Here is an 18889-nt window from a genome sequence, read left to right as displayed (position 1 = left end):
TATGGAGAGGTGACCGAGTGTTAATCTCGAAATGTTTTCGTGCATAGATGGCGATGAAGACTCAGGTCCTCACTGCAGAGATTGGGAGAGGAACACAAGCAGGCAACCATTCTCTGAAGCTTTCGGCTTCTATCTCACTCCAAACAGACTCTTGTACCTGTGGAAGCTTATTGATGATATGTGGGTCCGCTGCGTTCTATACTCTTTTCATCAGTGTGCATCACCGCTGCTTCATGAAGGATGACAATATATAGTGCTGCTCGAATACCTGTTGTCGATCATCGAGGAATAAGGGCTGAATACAACTCTCACACCAATGATGGATGCAATAGCGTACCTGGCACGTTATGGTCAGTCACACAAACCTTGGACGTGGTAACGACAAAACTTATACTTACATCAGTTGTGCTCGACTTCGTATATCGATGTGAATGTGATCCGTGACGCTTGTGCCTCACAGAGGAATACCTTCGTTTGCTGTCGTGTCGACATCCATGCGCCATACGCCTCGCTAACTTTGACAACATTTACAGATGCGCCCTTTCACTTGACTAGGCTTGAGATGTACATAGTCCATCTGTTCAGTTGCTTTTTGTTCTTCATCGCAGGTAGTGTATCACCAGCCAGCAGAATAGGAAGAAGACAACTACGCCACCGTAGAATATCCACTTATCCTGCTTCGCTCTTCGCTCGACCATGCGGATTGTGTCACCGCTGATGCCTAGTGTATTTGCCACACTATAGAGCCTCTTCTGTGTGCCCTTGAGCATCTCTCTCTGCTGTCCCAGATCGCCCAGCACTGATCGTCCTCGGTCAAGAAACTCGTCCAACTGATTCGATGTTTGATTGAAGAACGTGTTCTCGCGCAGCACATGACCTTCCCTATCGTAGTCGCCTCCTTGTGACGCACCAGCTGAATATGGGTTTGGTCGGTAGGGTGCGTTGGGGTTAAAGGGCTGTGATGGCGCAAAGGCAGAGTGTGCGCTGGCGTTGATGTTCGATTGCGCGTAGGGATTTTCTGGTGTAGCGGTATGGTGCGGGCGCCGGCCAAGTAGCTCCGTTCGCGCCTCTGTTGTTCGCTGGGTCCGCTGTTAGCATTGCTGCGCTTGCCATAACAATTCGAGTGTGACGGGCCAAGCATACAACGTCTTCGTTTGCGCTCTTTATCCGCTTGAAGCTTTCCCTGTATTCCTCAAGCTCGGCCCGGAAGTTTTTCAGTCTCTCGAAGGCCTTTTCCTGTTTTGTCTGCACTGGTTCCTGCTTTGCAAGCTTGCCATAGTCGTCGACGGTGCGTGTGAAGGTTGCTAAGGAGGCATTGAGTTGGGCTTGTAGCTGAGGCGAGGGCGATGCGCTATCAGCAAACTGGTCTAAATCTTTGCGAATCGATGTGGATTGCCGCAGGGCAGAGTTGAAGAGGGCGTTCTGTGTTTTGTGTGAGCTATATACCAGTACAGAAGTAATAGGCCAGACAAACCATTGTGCGAGCTTTGCGCAAACAGACCGCTTAGAGTCTTTGTTATATTCAGAAAAAGCTGAACTGCTAGGACTTCTATGCTGTTCTTTGCGCGTTGCGGCAGCCTTGTAGGCAGAGTTTCTGTGTTGACACATTGCATCATCGCGAGGTTCCACGCTCGGTGAACAGCTCGAATAGGCTAGGCCTGATTTGGCTTTGATTTAGCACCACACTTTCATCTGCGTAAACACAAGCTTGCTGACACACTCCACTGAGGCATCAGAAGGAGACAACTTTCCTTTAATAGACACTGCGTTGATGAGGGTCCAATCTTATACCCTCTTAGCCTAGAATCTACGTTGTCTCGTACATCGTTGGTCATAACCTCGAAGTCACCAATCGAACAAACTGTGCTACTCTGGACTCGGGTCTGCTCACAGACGCAAGAATGATAATGACTGCACTATCGACAAGATCAAATAAGATCAAAAGGTGCCTGAGTACATACGTTACGGGGTCGGCCTTTCACGGGCATGATTTGTGCGTCACATATGTGACCAGATCTCGTGTCTGTCTGGTATGCGTGAAAGAGCTGCCTTTCAGTGCTCTGTTCGATAGACAGCATCTCACCCAGAAGCTATGAGTATCACCACGGGCTGCATCCTTGAGAGTAGGTTTGAACGATAACGTGTTGATTTTCGCTGACAGCTCAAGAAAAGTACAGAATTTTTGCACGAATCTTGTGGTCCTTGAAGACATTGATCCCACCTTCACCGTGTACCAAAGTTTTGAGTTCCGTGTCATATAGGCCAAGGCTACTCCTTTATTCATTTGCGTTCTGCTCTAGCCTTTTGGACGGCTCCCAGCCATTACTTTCCATCTGTCCGGCGCTTTGATAATGAGCTTGGCCCACTATTCAAAACCAGAACGGCGCCTGCTGATGCGCACAACCATGTCACACTCACATTCCACGGGCTTTGCGGATGGTTCGCTTTCCAGTCTCGACAAGATCAAAGTCGATGTTGAGCCACCTGTTCGTTTTGCTCACGGGTCCGGCCGGAATCTCGCCGACGATCCTCTTGTCGAGCTTCGGAAAGCAAAACCAGAGAAGAAGAAGAACGACAAGAACAGCCAAGATAATTGGCTGTAATACGGCGACTCCTTTTGCTTGCGCCAGTGAACCAATGGCAAAGGGCAGAATCGCTCCGCCTCCACCGCCAAACGCTGCTGCGAAGCCGATCGCCGAAACATGAAGGTATGCGGGTAATACCTTGGTGGCCGCCACTATGATGGCGGGAAACAATGGGCCAAGAAAGAATCCCTGGAGTGCAACGAAGATAGCCGAGACATGAAAAGAAGGAACAAGCCAAAACATGAGTTGGCAGACCATAGCGAAGATGATGTACGTCTATATCAAGGTTAGCGTACGATCGACCAAAGATACTGCTTCAACTTACAAGAACCGCAAACTTCTCTCCAAGTCTAGGTGTGACGAACCCAAGCACAAGTCGACCGACTGTGATACCTGTCCAGAAACCTGTCGCTACCATACCAGATTCAAAGTCACCACCGCCACGTTCTCGGCGCATAAAGGTAACAATCCAGCCTCCCAGTGCGACCTCAGCTCCCACGTAGCCGAGAAGAAAGATCGAAGACACCCAGGTAACCCGACTTCTGAGTGCTTCTCTGAGGCGGCTTTCGGAAGCGGCGTTGATACGAGGGTTTGCTTCTCTGTATGTTTGGCCTGACATTGGCCAGAAAGCGGTCATAGATGTTGCAAGTTCAATCGCGGCACCACCAATCTGTCAGGGTCAGTCAGTTGTGTATGAATTACGTTGTTACAACCTACCATAATGTAGTAGAATTCATACCACATCCAGCCGCTCTTAGTCATTAGAGTTGTTGCTGCAAGTGGACTCAGCACTGCTCCAAGGCCGTAGCAACCATGAAGAAATCCTAACACTTCGTTTGCATTGGCCATGTTACCAGCCCAGGCGTTCCAGGCTGCATCTTCGATACCATTGCCAAAACCCGCAATGATGAAGATGACCACAAGAACGGGATAGTGAGGATGCAGAGAGATTGCAACATATGCTGCCAGATGGCAGAAGGGTCCTAGGAAGGCTACTCCGCGTTGACCGAATCGAACATGAATCCAGTTATTGAGCAATGCAGCGCCGACATAACCGCCCAGAGGCGATAGGAACACCAAAGAAACGATGACGTAACTCAAATCGTAGTACTTTTCAAGATATGGAATGATGGCCTAGGAATAGCATCAGTATACTGACTGTACTCAGTGCATTATAGCGTTACTCACGCCGTATGCTGCATCGTTAGCGCCCATAATTACAAACGCAAACAATGTTGCTGCCGTGCGAAAGATATTGACCTTAGAGCTGTTCCATCTTTCAACGACTGATACAGTTGTAGACGGCTGCGGTAGAAATTCAGCCGGGTCGGTATTCTTGGACCTGTCTTCGGACCGTAGTCTCCCTGAGTCACGGAGTGCTGCTGGGGGGACAGGTCGGAGCTCAACGATCGACTTTGAAGCGTAATTTGAAGGAGAGGTTGTGGTGGCGGGTGTCATTATCGCTGTATTGGTTCGCGACATAGGTAGTGGCCAACTTTGCAGGTAGTTTGTAGGAGCGCGCGCAGAAATGCAGGCGGAGAATCGAATTACTCCAGCATCACCAGGCTCACCGACCAGTCTTTATACCCATCGCCCTGCACTTCATGCTCACGACATGAGCACATCGTTTCCTGCCATTTGAACCCCGTGGTCTTGCGCAGCCGTGAATCCAGGTGAGTCGAAAAAGTGCGATAATCGCTAGCCGCTTTGAGTGAAGGAGACTGTGCAACGCCAAGAATTGCTGGGGAAAATACCACGATCAGCTCCCCTTAGCTCCCAATGTCAGCACTAGAGAGCGAAACCGTCGACACATCAATCGGTCGATGAGAAGTTCTCCGCTGGTTCTCCGCTGGTTCTCCGCCAGTTGCTTGACGTTTGCCGATTGGCTGAATTGGTTGGCAAAGCTGTGCTGCCTTAATAGGTAAGCGAGTTAGCGAGGGAAAGACCGCATTAACCATCTCTTCAAACAGTCTATAAGCATTGGGTGCACTGCAAGTCAATTCTCCTACACGCGCTCAGTCTTCTATGCGGTCCACTGATTCCTTCCCTTGAACGTTGACCCAATTTCTCCCCACTTGATGTTAGAGAAAGTAGTCGAAGGTGCTGGCTGCACCTTGACGATGTTCTTTGGGTCTCCCTCAGTAGCATCACAAGGACCCGCTTCTCCGCCATCAAGCCACTGCATGAAGCCACCTTCATCCCACCAAACACTCATCGCCAATACCATACCACGGCTCAGCGCTTCGCCCATGCCCTTCATGGCACCCAACTTCATGAACGTATCGGCGCCCTGTGTGGAGCAGTATGCGTCGTTCATCGTGATGTTCTTGGGCTGGTCCTCAAAGACAATGCCATTTTGAATATACTTGCGCTCGATCGACTGGAGCACACCATTTTTGGCCGGGAACTGGGTGACCACGCTGAAGGGCTTTTTGGTGTCGATCTTGAGACCGAGGCCGTAGAAGTCCTTCACGCCATTACGGTAAGAGTTCTTGCCGCAGCCGTTCTTGTCGCAAAGACCGGTGGCTCCACACTCAGCACCCTGGCACTTGAACAGACTGGGTTTGCTGCACGTGTGGGGTGCGATCTGGGTAGAGCGACTGTTGGCCTCCCAAATATCCATCTCATTGCAGCAGACGCCAGAACCATCGATGTTACCCTGTAGACGTAAGTATGTGCATAGAAGAACAACAACATTTACTACTCACAACACCGTTGACGAAAGGAGTGACGAAACACTGAGCGTCGCAATATCCTGTACCATAGGCCGCGCCTGCAGGGTTCAAGCTCGAACGCCCGCCGTCTGCCCTCATCTCGGAAAGGTACAGAGCACCGTTCATGCCACAAGGCAGCTTCGACACATCAACATCGAATGTGAACTCCTTGCCAGTCAGTTTCAGCATCTCGTAGTTCTTCTCGCCCTTAGCAAGAAGATACGCCCTCGGGCTCTGGAACTTCTTGTCCTTGCCATAGAAGTCCATGCGTAGACTTGCACCTTTGGTGGTTATACCGTAGTCGGCATAGTTGCTGATGGGTTCCAAGATGCAATTCTTTGCGCAGGTCTTCTCGTCAGGGCATGCGGTTGGGTCGGCTGCCTTGCCCCAGTCTCCGCAGCCCTTGGTGGTGTCGTTTTTCTGGTGGATCGAGTGGACAGCTGCATCGAGAACGATGTAGGAATCCTGCGCTTTACAGCCTCCCTTCTTGGTACACTCGTAAGTGGTGAGCTTAGGATGCACTTCTTTGCCTTTGCCAAGGGATTGTGCGGCGGCGATGCTCAGAAGAGCAGATGCGAGAATAGCGTAGTGGACCATGATGATTGGCCGATCAGAGAAAGCAGCTGTCACGAGGAATTGCGTGATGATACAAAAGAGCGACAAGAGATGTCTTCTTATACTCAAGCCATTCGACTAAGACGGAAATGTATATCAGCTTCCGTCTTGTCGTTTTCTCCCTATGGCAAGATCTAGTTGAAACACTCATTTAGGATGCCACGGAAGCACACGTGCGGTAAAATCAGCATCCCAGTCTCTCCACGGGTATTTACCCTCTGGCCCCGCTCTCGGTCCTATTGGGCGAAACGGGCTTCAAAATGTAAGGTACGCATGATCGGCCCGGTAGAACACATGATGGAAGCCTCGCTTACTGCCGCTCGAGAGCGTCGTTCGTTGAAAATTGATTGCCGTTTATTACGGGGGCTTCGGCCAGGAGCCGGCAAGCCGGGGTATTTACCCGGATCGTGGATTATCTTGCAGAATAGATGAGGGCTTCCATGATCCAGGTGTGAGGCTGGACTCACATGTTCAAGATATGCGACTACTCGGGCAGTATGGTCGATTGATGTGTCCACATTCATGCTTCGGCTAGACAAGAAAGGGTTACTATTCGCAGAGAAGAAGGATGCTGTAAGTCACATGCGCACCACCAATAGAAGAATCACATTGCAGGTGCAGCTAATTCTCAAAAGCCACAAATCCATCTGTCTGACTGGTATACTAAAGCTACAGATATTGGTGCTGATAAGCTGGATCATAGCCGTTCGCAGACTTCTCGCAAGCCAATATGTCGGCCAACGTTGAAAGTAGTGCCTACCCCTTCTTAGTGCACGCTCTCCACCCGAATACTGAGCTCAGTGGCAATTCTTCTCATTCAAATTTGAAACTTCAACTTCTAGCTAGCTCCTGCTCTGGTTGCAAAGACTCGTCCTGGGGACACTCTGGTAGCGTTGTATATTTAAACGGAGGAAACTCACTCAGTACGTCAGGAGAATGCGGGTGAGTAGCTTCAAAGCTTTGGACAGGCTGCGCGTCCTGAGAAAGAATATCTGAAGGACCATACCTTTCAGAATCAACTTCAGAAACATTCGTATCGTCGCTAGCGAGCAGTGATTTGGGATCTGTAGGTTTGGAATAGGTATATCTGCTTTTTTGCACCGTCAAATCTGGCGCAGTCATTGTCTTCCAGATGGCCGGGAACATTTTATCAGGAGTATGAAAGTTTCCAAACATGATAAGAGTGTGGCTGGTGGATGTGCTTGGTTTGAACATCAGCAATCTGGCAGGACAAAGCAGTATTTATCTTCTGGCTCAAAGACCATTGTACAGACCTGACTCAATTTATAGGTGTATTGTGCATGCATTAGGTCCATCAGAATACATTATCGCTGCAAGATGTAAGACATTGTGCAGCGTGCTGTTGCAGCCTCGAACTCTTACTCGGTGTCAGGATATGTCTAATCGAAGGAGTGATCATAGCATATGTCTCAATCCATGCGTGCATAGCTATGTAGCGTCTCAATATACAGCTGCAATGACAACGAAGAACTATGATGCATAGTCAGATGGAGTAGGTGCCAGCTCTGATAATACAATGCCAAATTCGAGGTTTAACTCATTGTCCCTGCGAAAATTTTGGGAAATCGGTGGGCCAAACAGCATGATGATGGCAAGGAGAAGCCCAAGCATGAGGCTAGGCCTTTCCCCCCACTCGCCAATCTTAGCCGTGAATTTTTGCATACTGATATCATGGCCCAGGCCTGCCGTCGGACAGATAACAGTGGCTTGTAATGGTTAGAGCTGCTCATGCAGAACAGAGCGAATGAAATGAGTGTTCTCCCGTGCGGTTTGTGTTTGCTGCGTGTTTACTTAAAGTATCACTGTGCAACAACATGATAATTTTTTATTGGAGATGTGAAAGGATTGTGCCACGCTGTGGTGAGCCACCTTAAGCTAATTTATAACAGCGTAAATGGGCTCAAACTTAGATTTTCATTATGACAAGAAGCAATTCATTGAGAGTCGAGGAACTAGGGCAGACGCCGATGAAGCCTAGAGTAATTCTACGGACTTCTAGGTACAAATATCAACCCAACTTCTAGAAATTTCATAGAGAAAACTTCACATATTTTTACTGAGTAGACTGAGGCATATTCAATTGACTCAAGTCACCCCATCTATACAAGTTCTCTCGTTCTGGTCAGATAACACGAGCGCTCCACGCGCCTCCATCAATCTCTGCTCGCATGATTTCCACGCGCCGAAGCGGCTTCAGATTCTTCTTAATTCAAACCGGCAAGGTTCTCATCCACCTTGAGCTTCTCGCCTAATGTCCAGCGATTCTCCAATCATATAATGATTCAGTGTTGGGACGGCACGAGTGCCTGATTAAGCAGCTATGATCTTAGGCGGAGCGCAGCCTTGCTCCATATCGTCGACCTTGCGGCTTATAGGCCAGCAGATAGGACTCTTGCGACGCGCGTAAAGCACAGCTCCTACGATGATGGTAAGGAGACCAACACTGATGCAAATAGCGTAGAAGATGAACGGAGTTTCTATTGCCATTTCAGCTTGTGGATAGTAAGTACGGAAATACAGTAGAAGCTGAGCTTGCGTGTGGAGATTTTTATATTGTGAACCTGATGGCAAAGTGGATGTCTTTGTGCATGAATTGAGCAATATGGAAAGTAGCAATGAGTTTCACAGATATATACCGATCAACGTCACCAAAGACGACCTTATTCATGTACAGTGGCACCCGCAGTAGAATATAGAAAATGCTCAAACAGTAACCATGAGAGATTCTTGCATCAGTCACGAATCTCACAATACTGCGATGTCACAAGTCGTTGAAAAATGATGGGAAGGATGGCTTTGGACGTATCGAACTTAAAACCAAACAAAGAAGAGAGCGGAAATTTCGACAAAAATCTTGAGCGGATACCACAATGGAGGTCAGTACGTCTTGGTACCACCACCGCAGGCTTTTTGTTTACCTCTTGAGCACTAGTTCTTCATGGCAACTAGCATTTCAGTGTTTCCTGGGATCATGATCGGATGTGTTGGGTGACGTCTCAACATCAGCAAGGACTAGTTTTTACTTCCAAAAACACTATACATCTCATACCGATATTTTGGAGGGAACGAGAGCACTTCATGACGTCCGCGTTATAATTGGAGAGATGCGAAAGGAGGCAGACGCAGGATGTGTCGTCTGTCCATCTATGGATATAGGACCTGGACATGTCAGAAATGAGTGGCTGTACAGTTGATACGCTCCTCATATGTTTGAAAAAATGAAGCTTGCAACAGTCACTGGCTGTTGGTTGTCGCGTTTATAATATGGAGGTTTTGGCTAGATGGATGACGGTCGTACAGAAACGAGCACAGTATGATGGGGTACAACGTAAAATACATGCAAACTCCTTTGCTTGAGTGGGAGGCTTATCAGACTATACGCAAGGCCTCGATAGTCTAAGAGAGACGTCTGCTATTCCATCCACTAGTCGCACTAACGACGTCGACTGCGCCGATCATCACCCCAGGAAGCACTAGTATGACAGCTTCTTGGTTACATGCTGTACCTCACAGCCAATATTTTATGGAGAAGAGCACTCCTTCATCCACACTTTCAAGCTTAGATCGAACTGACGCTTCCACAATGAACTTCTCCAACGACGCCCTCCCAGCTCACTACGGCCTCAACTTCACATCAACGTTCCACTCTAAGATCCCCGCCAACATCGACCCAAGCTCTGTTACCCTCCCAAGACCATTTATTATCGTTGTGACGGGTGCAGGAAAAGGACTAGGGTACCATATCAGCCTCGCATTTGCGCGCGCAGGATGCTCGGGAATCGCAATCTCATCACGAACAAGCTCGGATCTCGACACGCTGGAATGCGAAATCACCAAGATCGCATCGTCAAAGAAAACCGCAATCGAAGTGCTTAAAATGATCTGCGACGTGCAAAGCTCATCCTCGGTCACAGACCTCGAGAACGCGGTCCGCGCTAAATGGGGACGTGTAGATGTCGTCATAGCCAACGCGGGAGTCATGTCAAAGTACACCGAACCTCCATCGTCCTCCTCCGAGAGCAAGAGCAATCTACCGCAAGGTCTTGTGCAAGATGATGACTGGGCAAGGGTCATGAATATCAATCTTAACGGCGTGTGGCGCGTGAGCCGCGCTTTTTTGCCGTTGCTGAGTGAGAGTAAAGACGGGCCGCAGACGTTGATCAGCTCGTGCAGTATGGCCGCGCACTCGGTGGTCAGCGAACTCACGCCTGTGGCGTACAACATGAGCAAGATGGGCGTGATGCGGTTGATGGAATGTGTGGCTAATGACCATGGGAGAGAGGGTGTACAAGCGTAAGTGATTTTTTGACGTGAGTGAGGATGTGGAGATGCTGATGAAAGTAGATTTGCGCTGCATCCCGGGGCGGTTGTCACGCCGCAGACGAAGAACCATGCTGGAGATGCTTGGAGTGCGATTTTGGCGGACGATGAGGGATTGGCGGGTGCGTTTTGTGTTTGGTTGAGCAGAGAAAAGAGGAGCTGGCTTAGTGGAAGGTTTGTGAGCTGTAATTGGGATGTGGAGGAGTTGCAGGGTATGAGAGGGAGAATAGAGGAGTATGACTGGCTGAAGTACCGCATGGTCGTATGAAGTAAGCTTGGGTTGCGCAAAAATCATCTCAAGGACGAATTGAGGCGTGAATTCTGTTGGAAGCTCACAAACACTTAGTTGGAAGCTTTTGTCCTTGATGTTGAAGAGTGTATACAGTGAAGGAGGCCCATACAGAGACGTGGAAGGTTCGATTCAACAGAATCGAAGCCAAAAATGAACAATTGAAGGTTTCTGTAGGTACTTCTTCATACTAGCAACTAGCAATCAATCTGTTCTGTCCCAGAAAGTACTATCCACCTCATCTGGGATTCTTTCAAGGTATTGCTGGGTCTCATCATAGAAAGCATAAAAGCCCACAAACGTGGTCCTCATAGGGACACGCATGCTGCCCCACCAACGATTGCGACCTACCTCCTGCCAGCGTTCTGGGACTAGATCGCGGGCACATTCCCAAACTTCACCGTTGAAGGCAAGACCTAGAGACTCGAAAAACTCCTTGTCGTAAGCATAGGAAAACTGTGCCTGCTCTTCAAGCCTGCACAGCTCTCGTGGACTGCAGTTATCAAGAAACGCTGATGCCTCGTGTTGTAGATGTGGAGTCGTTCCCATGATACCAATAGCCCAAACACAATAGAAGGCATGCTCAAACCGGGCAATTTCGCGCGGCCTCACTTCCCTTTCAAAGTATGCTCCAAACCGGCTGTTGTGCACCCACTCTTTACTAGCAGCAGAGGCACAGCGAGCGTTGGACAGGAGTCGCTTGGCTCGGACAATAGACTTCTGCTTTTGATCGCATTCCATTTCACTTGTAGCTTCAGCTTCCTGCTGCATGTCGAGCAATTGCTGAGCATCGTCGAGGTTCAGTATTGCATGAGGGATGACAGCTCGGCAGATGGCAGTTGGATATTCTCGCCAGGTGTCGTAGAAGACACGTGCCGTTTGAGCCAGGGCGACCACTGTGGAGAAGTCGGTCGCAGATTCGAAGACTCGACAGATGAGCTCAGAAGGGAGCATGGAGAAGAGGGAAGCTGGCATCACAATCACTACGTAGTGGGTTGATAAACCGTCGAAATTGTAAGAAAAAACTAGCGAGCGAGATCACAGGCTGTTAATGCCATCTGAGTGGGCGATCAGCGTCGAGAAAACGTTTCAGTGAACGCCAGGCGGATGGTTGATGGATTGGATGCTGCTTTCGTAGTCTTCGCAGAAAGCGATGACGTATCCACATGATCCTCACCGCCGATCCCACATGAGCTTGTCGAAGCTTGAGCTGTTCCCACGACTCCACAACTCCCACCCCCTCGATCTTGAGATCTTTTCGGGCGACAGTCACAGTTCTTATGGATTCGCAATGGCACAAGTGCAGCGCCCGTTGATTATTCAGTCACATATCATTAGAGCATGCTGTCCGCCGATAGCGCGCAGGTCGTTCTTTTCCCGCGAAAGGGTACGAGGGCTGCACACGAGAACAGTCACCGATCATGACATCTCGCATCTCGCGAGTCTACCTCTCCACCCATTGACCCTCTCTGACCTTGTAAAGTAAGGGCGCCCCGGGAGAGATGGGGGTATAAGCTGCTGTTTGAGGTTTTCAATGCTGATTCTTGTCGCGTGCGCAGACACGGAAGACCTCCTCTCACCACGCAGCAACTGCTCACCTCCGCAAACTTCACCCTCTCCATTCTACCTGCACGACTGGCGCATCGTATTCAGTCGCTTCGGAATTTGCCTTTCATCGTCGTCTCGAACCCTCATGTCTCAAAAATTCATGCCAACTACATACACAGCCTGTCCACACTGCTGCCATGGGCAGAACACGAGATTACGTCGCTGGAGGATGAGATCAAGTTCACAGAGGTCATGGCTGATCTGGTTCAAACACATGCAAACACGATCAGCATACTAGCGAGGGGGTTCTTGGAGGCGAGAAAGTATATCAGCCCAAGGGACGTCACACGCTTCCTGGACGAGCATCTGCGGGCAAGGATCGGCACAAGACTCATTGCTGAGCAGCATCTCTCACTGCACTTCTCCAGTCAGCCACATGCCGAGATTATGCATGAGTCGGACGAAGCACCCGGCTTCATCGGCGTGATCGACACCAAGCTCAAGCCCGCTCGCATTGTAGATCACTGCGCCAACGTAGTCGGCGAGATCTGCGAGCTGAAATACGGCGTACGACCCAGTATAGTCATCAACGGAGAACCAGACTATACCTTTGCGCACGTGCCCGCCCATCTCGAATACATCATGACCGAGCTGCTCAAAAACGCGTTCCGTGCAACGGTCGAAAGCGGCCAAGAACGCGAGCCTATCGAGGTTACCATCGCGCCTAAAGATCTGCACGAAGAAGCCAGCGACCACGAGGACTACAGCCGCATAAACTCGAGCCTGAGCAACACGAACCAAGGCAACACGGACATTGCGTCGCAGAGCTTCACCGGTGCCCTCACGTCCTCATCACCCAAATCCGACGCCCAGATCCTGCCGCTCAAACACAGCACGCCCGGCGTTACCATCCGCATCCGCGATCGTGGCGGCGGCATCTCGCCGGAGAACCTCGCGCACATCTGGGACTACAGTTTCACCACCTTCAACGAGGACAAGGCGTCCACTACACTCACAGGAGGCGGGTCAGGCAGCGGCATGGACGCACTGAATGCCATGACAGGCCCTGGAGGTGATGGCGCACATAGCCTGGCAGGTCTGGGCTATGGACTGCCGCTGGGAAGGGCGTATGCTGAGTACTTTGGGGGTGGGATTGAAGTGAAGAGCTTGTGGGGGTGGGGCACAGATGTGTATCTCAAATTGAGGGGTGTGGGTAGGGTAGATCAGGAACGAGAGTAACAAGTAGCTTGATAAGCTTGCTACTAAGATGTGCTCACGTGTGGTGAATCGAGAAGCGGGAGAAGGTGTCATCAGAGATGTTGTTCGTAGCTATATACCCAAGTGTCTGCCTGTGCAAGCGCTATGCTTAGATGCATCATGCCTCATTATGTCCGTAACTCATGCCGTGTCCAATATCGGTGTGATGGGGGAGCCTACTGGGTGGTGACCTCGGAGTCCTTCTCGACGGTGATCTTGTCGTTGGACTCGAAGGTGGAGACGAGGTCGTCAGGGAGCTCGGCACTATCAAAGGTCAGCAACCCATCCTTGATCCAAGCAACGAGACGAAGCATACGTGAAGCCCTTGATCAGCGAGAACTCGTGGGTGATCTTGCCGCCCTTGGACTCGACCTCCTTCTTCGCGTTCTGGAGCTCCTCAGGAGAGGCCTCGGGCTTGAGAGTGACCTGTGTCTGATTAGCCCGGATCCAGCGTCCGTCCGCTGCGTCCAGAACAGCATACGTTGTATGTGGTAGGCATCTTGGCGGAATGTAGTCGTGAGGGTAGTGAGGGGTGCGAATGTTCAAGGTGTTGATTGTGTCTGTGTCTTGAGTAGTGCAAGCACGCGTCAGGTAAGAGTCAAGGCGTGCTTTATAGACAATCTAGCATTCGGCCTATCCGATCAGAGACCCTGGCTGCTCCATGTGAGCCTTGGTTATGCGCGCTGACGGCGGGACACGCACGTCATCGGCCGGTCTCGTGTTGTGAGTACGGCAAGCCCTTTAGTGGGGTCCAGTCGAGGGGAGGGGCAGCGCCAAGGATCGCGCCTTCCGCCTATCGATAAACTCGAGGGTGCATCCCTGTCCCAGCTGCACTAGCGCGCCCGCTAGTTTCGAAATTTTGGTGCTCGGAAGAGCGCAGCTTTGCCGCAACGTCGAGACGCACGCGCTTTTGTTTCTACTGCAAGAGTTTTGCGTGCTGCTCACCCAGGAAGTGTCTCTGAAGGTAGACACGTCTAGCAGTCGCACACATGGCGGACCAGGCGAACAGACCGCACAGGAAGGTGAAGGAGAAGAAGGCGCATTCTGGAGGGCCGAATCCCAAGGCCTTTGCGTATGCAGCGCCCGGAAGACTGGCGAAGCAGGGTGCGCGCTCGCAGGATGTATGTGGCGTGCTTCATTCTTCTGGATTACGGACTGACAGCAGCAGGTCAGAGAAAAGCGCCTCCACGTCCCGCTCGTCGACCGCCTGCCCGAGGAAGCGCCCCCAATCATCGTCGCCGTGGTCGGTCCCTCGGGTGTCGGCAAGACGACACTCATCAAGAGCTTGATCAGACGCTACACCAAGCAGACGCTTTCTTCGCCGTCCGGGCCGCTGACCGTCGTCACCTCGAAACGCCGCCGCCTCACGTTCATTGAATGTCCGTCCGACTCGCTCGCCAGCATGATTGATATTGCCAAGGTCGTCGACATCTGCCTGCTCATGATTGACGGCAACTACGGATTCGAAATGGAGACCATGGAATTCCTGAACGTGCTCTCGTCCTCCGGTATGCCGGGTAACGTCTTCGGTATCCTCACACATCTGGATCTTTTCAGGAAGCAAGAGACGCTGAAACTGCAGAAGAAGCGCCTCAAGCACAGGTTCTGGAGCGAGCTGTACCAGGGCGCCAAGCTGTTCTACCTCTCCGGTGTAGTCAACGGCCGGTACCCCGACAGGGAGGTCATGAACTTGAGCAGGTTCTTGAGTGTCATGAAGAACCCGCGACCGCTGGTGTGGAGGAACACGCATCCCTACTGTTTGGCGGATAGATTCCTCGATATTACGCCACCGACCGATATTGAGCAGGATTCCAAGTGCGATCGCACCATCGCGCTGTATGGCTATCTGCGAGGCACCAATTTCCCAGCGGGCGGGTCGAGGGTACACGTTCCAGGTGTGGGCGATCTGACTGTCACATCGACCGAGGCGCTGCCCGATCCATGTCCGACACCGTACTTTGAGAAGCAGGCTGAGAAGCTCACGGGCAAGAAGAAGCGCACACGCTTGGGCGAGAAGCAGAAGATTCTGTATGCGCCCATGTCGGATGTTGGTGGTGTTTTGGTCGACAAAGATGCTGTGTACATTGATGTAAAGACAAACACCTTCAACCCAGACGAAGAACCTAATCAGGAGCGCGGACTCGGAGAGCAGATGATGATCGGATTGCAGGGTGGCAGGAAGCTGCTCGGCGAAGACGACCGAGGATTCCGGCTTTTCAGCGGCGGTGAGCTTGTCAACAACAAAAACATCGATGACGAGGACGAGGCCGGCAACACAGGGCGCAGGTCGCAGAGAAAAGCACGAGCTGCTGACGCCGATGACATCGATGACGCGGACCTAGACGGCATTGACAGCGACGATGACGAGCTTCAGCAGGATCACAGCGGTGACGAGGACGACGAGGACGACACAGGGTTCTTAGATACAAGCGGCTCATTGACAAGAAAACCAAAGCTGGCGCGAAAGGAAGAGAAGGACGATGCGGCAGAAGAGGTGGCTTTCGCTGACAGTGACTCCGACCTTGGCTCTGTATCTGGAGAAGAGCCGGATCTCAGTGATCTGGAGAACAGCGACTTCGATTCCGAAGAGGTGGACGACGACGACGACGATGGTGCCTTGAACTGGAAAGCTAATCTTCGTGAGAACGCTGCAAAGATGCACGGACGAAAGCGTCCATACCGGATCGCAGAGCTTGGAAAGCTGATGTATAACCTCGATATTGCGCCAGAAGATGTGATTAAGAAGTGGAAGGGCGATGACGAAGAAGAGGATATTGAAGCGGACGAGGACGACGACGGTGGTTTCTTCAAGAAGTCCAAGGCGCAAGATACAAGCAACGAAGACCGATACATTGCGCGCTTCAACTACGAAGAGCTGGCGAAAAAGTGGGAAGATGAGGAAAACCTTGAAGCACTAAAGAGTCGATTCGCTTCAGGTCACATGTCCGGCAAGGGCGGCGATGGCGATGGCGAGGACAATGACTTCGAGGGCTTTGATGGTGAGGGCGATGACGACGAAGGTGATGGCGAGTTTGAGGACCTCGAAACTGGGGAGAAGTTCGGTGGCGACGAGCCCAACACCGAGGCTGAGGCTGAAGTTGATGATATTGAAGCGGAGCGAGAGAAGAACGCAAAACGGAAAGAAGAGCTCAAGCTGCGATTCGAAGAGGAGGATCGAGAAGGCTTCATGAACGACAAAGCCGATGCACGTAAAGAAGGTGGGAAAGAAGAAGAGTTTGGCGAGGACGACTGGTATGATGCGCAGAAGGCCCTCCTCAAGAAGCAGCTCGACATCAACCGCGCCGAGTTTGACCAGCTGGACGAAGCTTCCCGTCAACGCGTCGAGGGGCACAAGGCTGGCACATACGCACGTATTGTACTCGAGAAGGTCCCTTGCGAGTTTTCTACAAACTTCAATCCCCGATTCCCAGTCCTCATTGGCGGTCTGACGCCGACTGAGGAACGGTTTGGCTTCGTACAGATCCGTATCAAGCGCCACCGCTGGCACAAGAAGATCCTGAAGACCAACGATCCCCTCATTTTCTCCCTCGGATGGAGACGATTCCAGACCACTCCTATCTACTCCATCTCCGACTCGCGGACGCGAAACCGCATGCTCAAGTACACCCCAGAGCACATGCATTGCTTCGGTACCTTCTACGGCCCGCTCGTTGCGCCCAACACAGGTTTCTGCTGCATCCAGTCGCTTTCGAACAAGTCTCCTGGCTTCCGGATATCAGCTACCGGTGTTGTCCTCAATGTCGACGAATCGACCGAGATCGTCAAGAAGCTCAAACTCACAGGACACCCATACAAGATCTTCAAGAACACAGCTTTCATCAAGGACATGTTCAAGTCCTCGCTCGAAATCGCAAAGTTCGAAGGCGCTTCAATCCGCACCGTCTCCGGTGTCCGCGGTCAAATCAAACGCGCGCTGTCCAAGCCAGAGGGTAACTTCCGAGCGACCTTCGAGGACAAGATTCTGATGTCTGACATTGTCTTCCTGCGAGCTTGGTACCCCATCAAGCCCCGCCGCTTCTACAACGCCGTTACCAACCTGCTCGTCCCACCCACAGCCGAAGACAAGGAAGCAGGCGAGAGCACGAGCTGGACGGGCATGCGCCTGACCGGTGCCGTCCGCGCCGAACTCAACCTCCCGACCCCATCCATCAAAAACTCGGCCTACCGCCCCATCGAGCGCGAAGAGCGAAAATTCAACCCGCTCCGCGTCCCGCGCAAACTCGCCGCCGAGCTCCCCTTCAAGAGCCAAATCGCGCAGATGAAGCCGCAGAAGAAGGAGACTTACCTCCAGAAGCGCGCCGTCGTGCTGGGCGGCGAGGAGAAGAAGGCCAGACGCCTGATGAACCAGGTCATGGCGATCCGCAACGAGAAGGTCGAGAAGCGCCGCGCTAAGCAAGAGGAGCGCAAGCAACCGTACAAGAAGAAGATTGAGGAGAACAAGGAGATGAAGGAGGCGAGGGAGAAGCGCGAAAAGCAGGAGTACTGGCAGCGCGAGGGCAAGAAGAGACACCACCAGGGCGATGGCGAGAGTGGGCGGGGCGGTGCCGGTGGTGGGAAGAGGCGGAAGTAAGTCGTGTGACGTTCATCAGAGCGGCTGCAAGTAGATGGCGCGTTGTGTTGCATCGTCGTGGCGTTTTGTGAGAGTGCAAATTTGAAACTCTTCGGAACTTGCAAAGAACATCCACGTGCTTTTCCCCCTTCCTTCCACTCCTTCCATTTCCTTCCCTTTCCTGCCTTTTCATCCTCCACCCTGCTTTCCAGTCTCCCGACTCCCCACTGTCCACTGTCATCCTCAGCAGCTCCCCCACATCGCCACAGCCGCCGAACGCAGTCTGTGAGCATGTAGGCAGTGAGCGTGTAGTCTTCTCTCTCCACGACTGCGCAGCGAAGACGGGGTGGGGTGGGTGGCTTGCCACTTGTGCCGCAGGTGTGTGCCCGTGGCTGTCCCCGTGGCTGGGACCGTGGCTGTAGCTGTGGCTGTGGCCGTGAGGGTTGGTCCTGGGATCTGGAAGAGAGGGCTGTGGGGTTTTTCTTTTTGCAAGGTGTGCGGTAGTAGATGGAGGGTAGGTGGGGGTGCGTGTATAACGGCGATGATATCTTCCTAGAGCTGCTTCGGTCGGAATCAATACGTCTGTGGTTGTGGTGGTGGTTGAGTTTAAAGTGGTGTTGGGGTTTGAGCTGGGTGGTTGGCGTTCGGGGATGGGATGGGATGGAATGGGAGGTTACTGGGATGAAATCCATCGATGTTCAGTACTTCGTACAGTCAAGGCTTGAGTCTGTGGATGCAAGATAGATGACGACGAGACTGTAGTAGCGCTTCGTTACCGCATTTGCAAGGGCTTGTCGCTAATTTTTCAACGTCAGGGGTTTGGTAGCTGCTGGAGAGGGAGAGATGGAATTGTAGAGCTAGACGTTGAGGATCGGAAACCATGCCAACCACGAGAAAACAAGAAGATGATCTAAGTGGGTTGCTACACCACACCACGTTCCACAATCACCTCCTGAGCATCCCAATCTTT

General features: G+C 51.6%; 8 protein-coding genes across 8 annotated transcripts, besides 5 other annotated features; 3 read left to right on the top strand and 5 right to left on the bottom strand.

The window, feature by feature from the left end:
- Window positions 1-599: 599 nt before the first annotated feature.
- Window positions 600-1608, bottom strand: EKO05_0000737 (protein transport protein bos1; the record flags this gene model as incomplete). Its single annotated transcript, XM_059635488.1, has 2 exons — window positions 600-1079; window positions 1144-1608. The coding sequence occupies 2 exons, from the start codon at window positions 1606-1608 to the stop codon at window positions 600-602; spliced, it is 945 nt and encodes a 314-aa protein (XP_059491471.1).
- Window positions 1609-2414: 806 nt separating this feature from the next.
- EKO05_0000736 (uncharacterized protein) lies at window positions 2415-4043 on the bottom strand (the record flags this gene model as incomplete). The annotated part of the gene is made up of 4 exons (XM_038936507.1): window positions 2415-2861; window positions 2911-3255; window positions 3303-3719; window positions 3774-4043. The coding sequence occupies 4 exons, from the start codon at window positions 4041-4043 to the stop codon at window positions 2415-2417; spliced, it is 1479 nt and encodes a 492-aa protein (XP_038803280.1).
- A 565-nt stretch (window positions 4044-4608) lies between these two features.
- EKO05_0000735 (Cellulase) lies at window positions 4609-5896 on the bottom strand (the record flags this gene model as incomplete). Its single annotated transcript, XM_038936942.1, has 2 exons — window positions 4609-5244; window positions 5294-5896. 2 exons carry the CDS (start codon window positions 5894-5896, stop codon window positions 4609-4611), a joined length of 1239 nt encoding a protein of 412 aa, XP_038803279.1.
- Window positions 5897-9413: 3517 nt separating this feature from the next.
- EKO05_0000734 (uncharacterized protein) lies at window positions 9414-10523 on the top strand (the record flags this gene model as incomplete). Its single annotated transcript, XM_038936954.2, has 2 exons — window positions 9414-10228; window positions 10280-10523. The coding sequence occupies 2 exons, from the start codon at window positions 9414-9416 to the stop codon at window positions 10521-10523; spliced, it is 1059 nt and encodes a 352-aa protein (XP_038803278.2).
- A 225-nt stretch (window positions 10524-10748) lies between these two features.
- EKO05_0000733 (uncharacterized protein) lies at window positions 10749-11498 on the bottom strand (the record flags this gene model as incomplete). Its single annotated transcript, XM_038944781.2, has 1 exon — window positions 10749-11498. One exon carries the CDS (start codon window positions 11496-11498, stop codon window positions 10749-10751), a length of 750 nt encoding a protein of 249 aa, XP_038803277.2.
- Window positions 11499-11835: 337 nt separating this feature from the next.
- EKO05_0000732 (uncharacterized protein) lies at window positions 11836-13331 on the top strand (the record flags this gene model as incomplete). Its single annotated transcript, XM_059635487.1, has 2 exons — window positions 11836-12026; window positions 12104-13331. The coding sequence occupies 2 exons, from the start codon at window positions 11836-11838 to the stop codon at window positions 13329-13331; spliced, it is 1419 nt and encodes a 472-aa protein (XP_059491470.1).
- A 194-nt stretch (window positions 13332-13525) lies between these two features.
- Window positions 13526-13848, bottom strand: EKO05_0000731 (uncharacterized protein; the record flags this gene model as incomplete). The annotated part of the gene is made up of 3 exons (XM_038936961.1): window positions 13526-13613; window positions 13666-13775; window positions 13831-13848. The coding sequence occupies 3 exons, from the start codon at window positions 13846-13848 to the stop codon at window positions 13526-13528; spliced, it is 216 nt and encodes a 71-aa protein (XP_038803275.1).
- Window positions 13849-14338: 490 nt separating this feature from the next.
- EKO05_0000730 (Glycoside hydrolase 2 (Mannanase, beta-galactosidase)) lies at window positions 14339-17940 on the top strand (the record flags this gene model as incomplete). Its single annotated transcript, XM_038936700.1, has 2 exons — window positions 14339-14470; window positions 14518-17940. The coding sequence occupies 2 exons, from the start codon at window positions 14339-14341 to the stop codon at window positions 17938-17940; spliced, it is 3555 nt and encodes a 1184-aa protein (XP_038803274.1).
- Window positions 15943-15959: a tandem repeat.
- Window positions 16100-16147: a tandem repeat.
- Window positions 17941-18300: 360 nt separating the features above from the next.
- Window positions 18301-18358: a tandem repeat.
- A 144-nt stretch (window positions 18359-18502) lies between these two features.
- Window positions 18503-18559: a tandem repeat.
- A 7-nt stretch (window positions 18560-18566) lies between these two features.
- Window positions 18567-18603: a tandem repeat.
- Window positions 18604-18889: the final 286 nt, after the last annotated feature.

This window comes from Ascochyta rabiei, chromosome 1 (assembly GCF_004011695.2).
Source record: "Ascochyta rabiei chromosome 1, complete sequence".
NCBI lineage: Eukaryota > Fungi > Ascomycota > Dothideomycetes > Pleosporales > Didymellaceae > Ascochyta > Ascochyta rabiei.
This window is presented reverse-complemented; position numbering and strand designations above follow the sequence as displayed.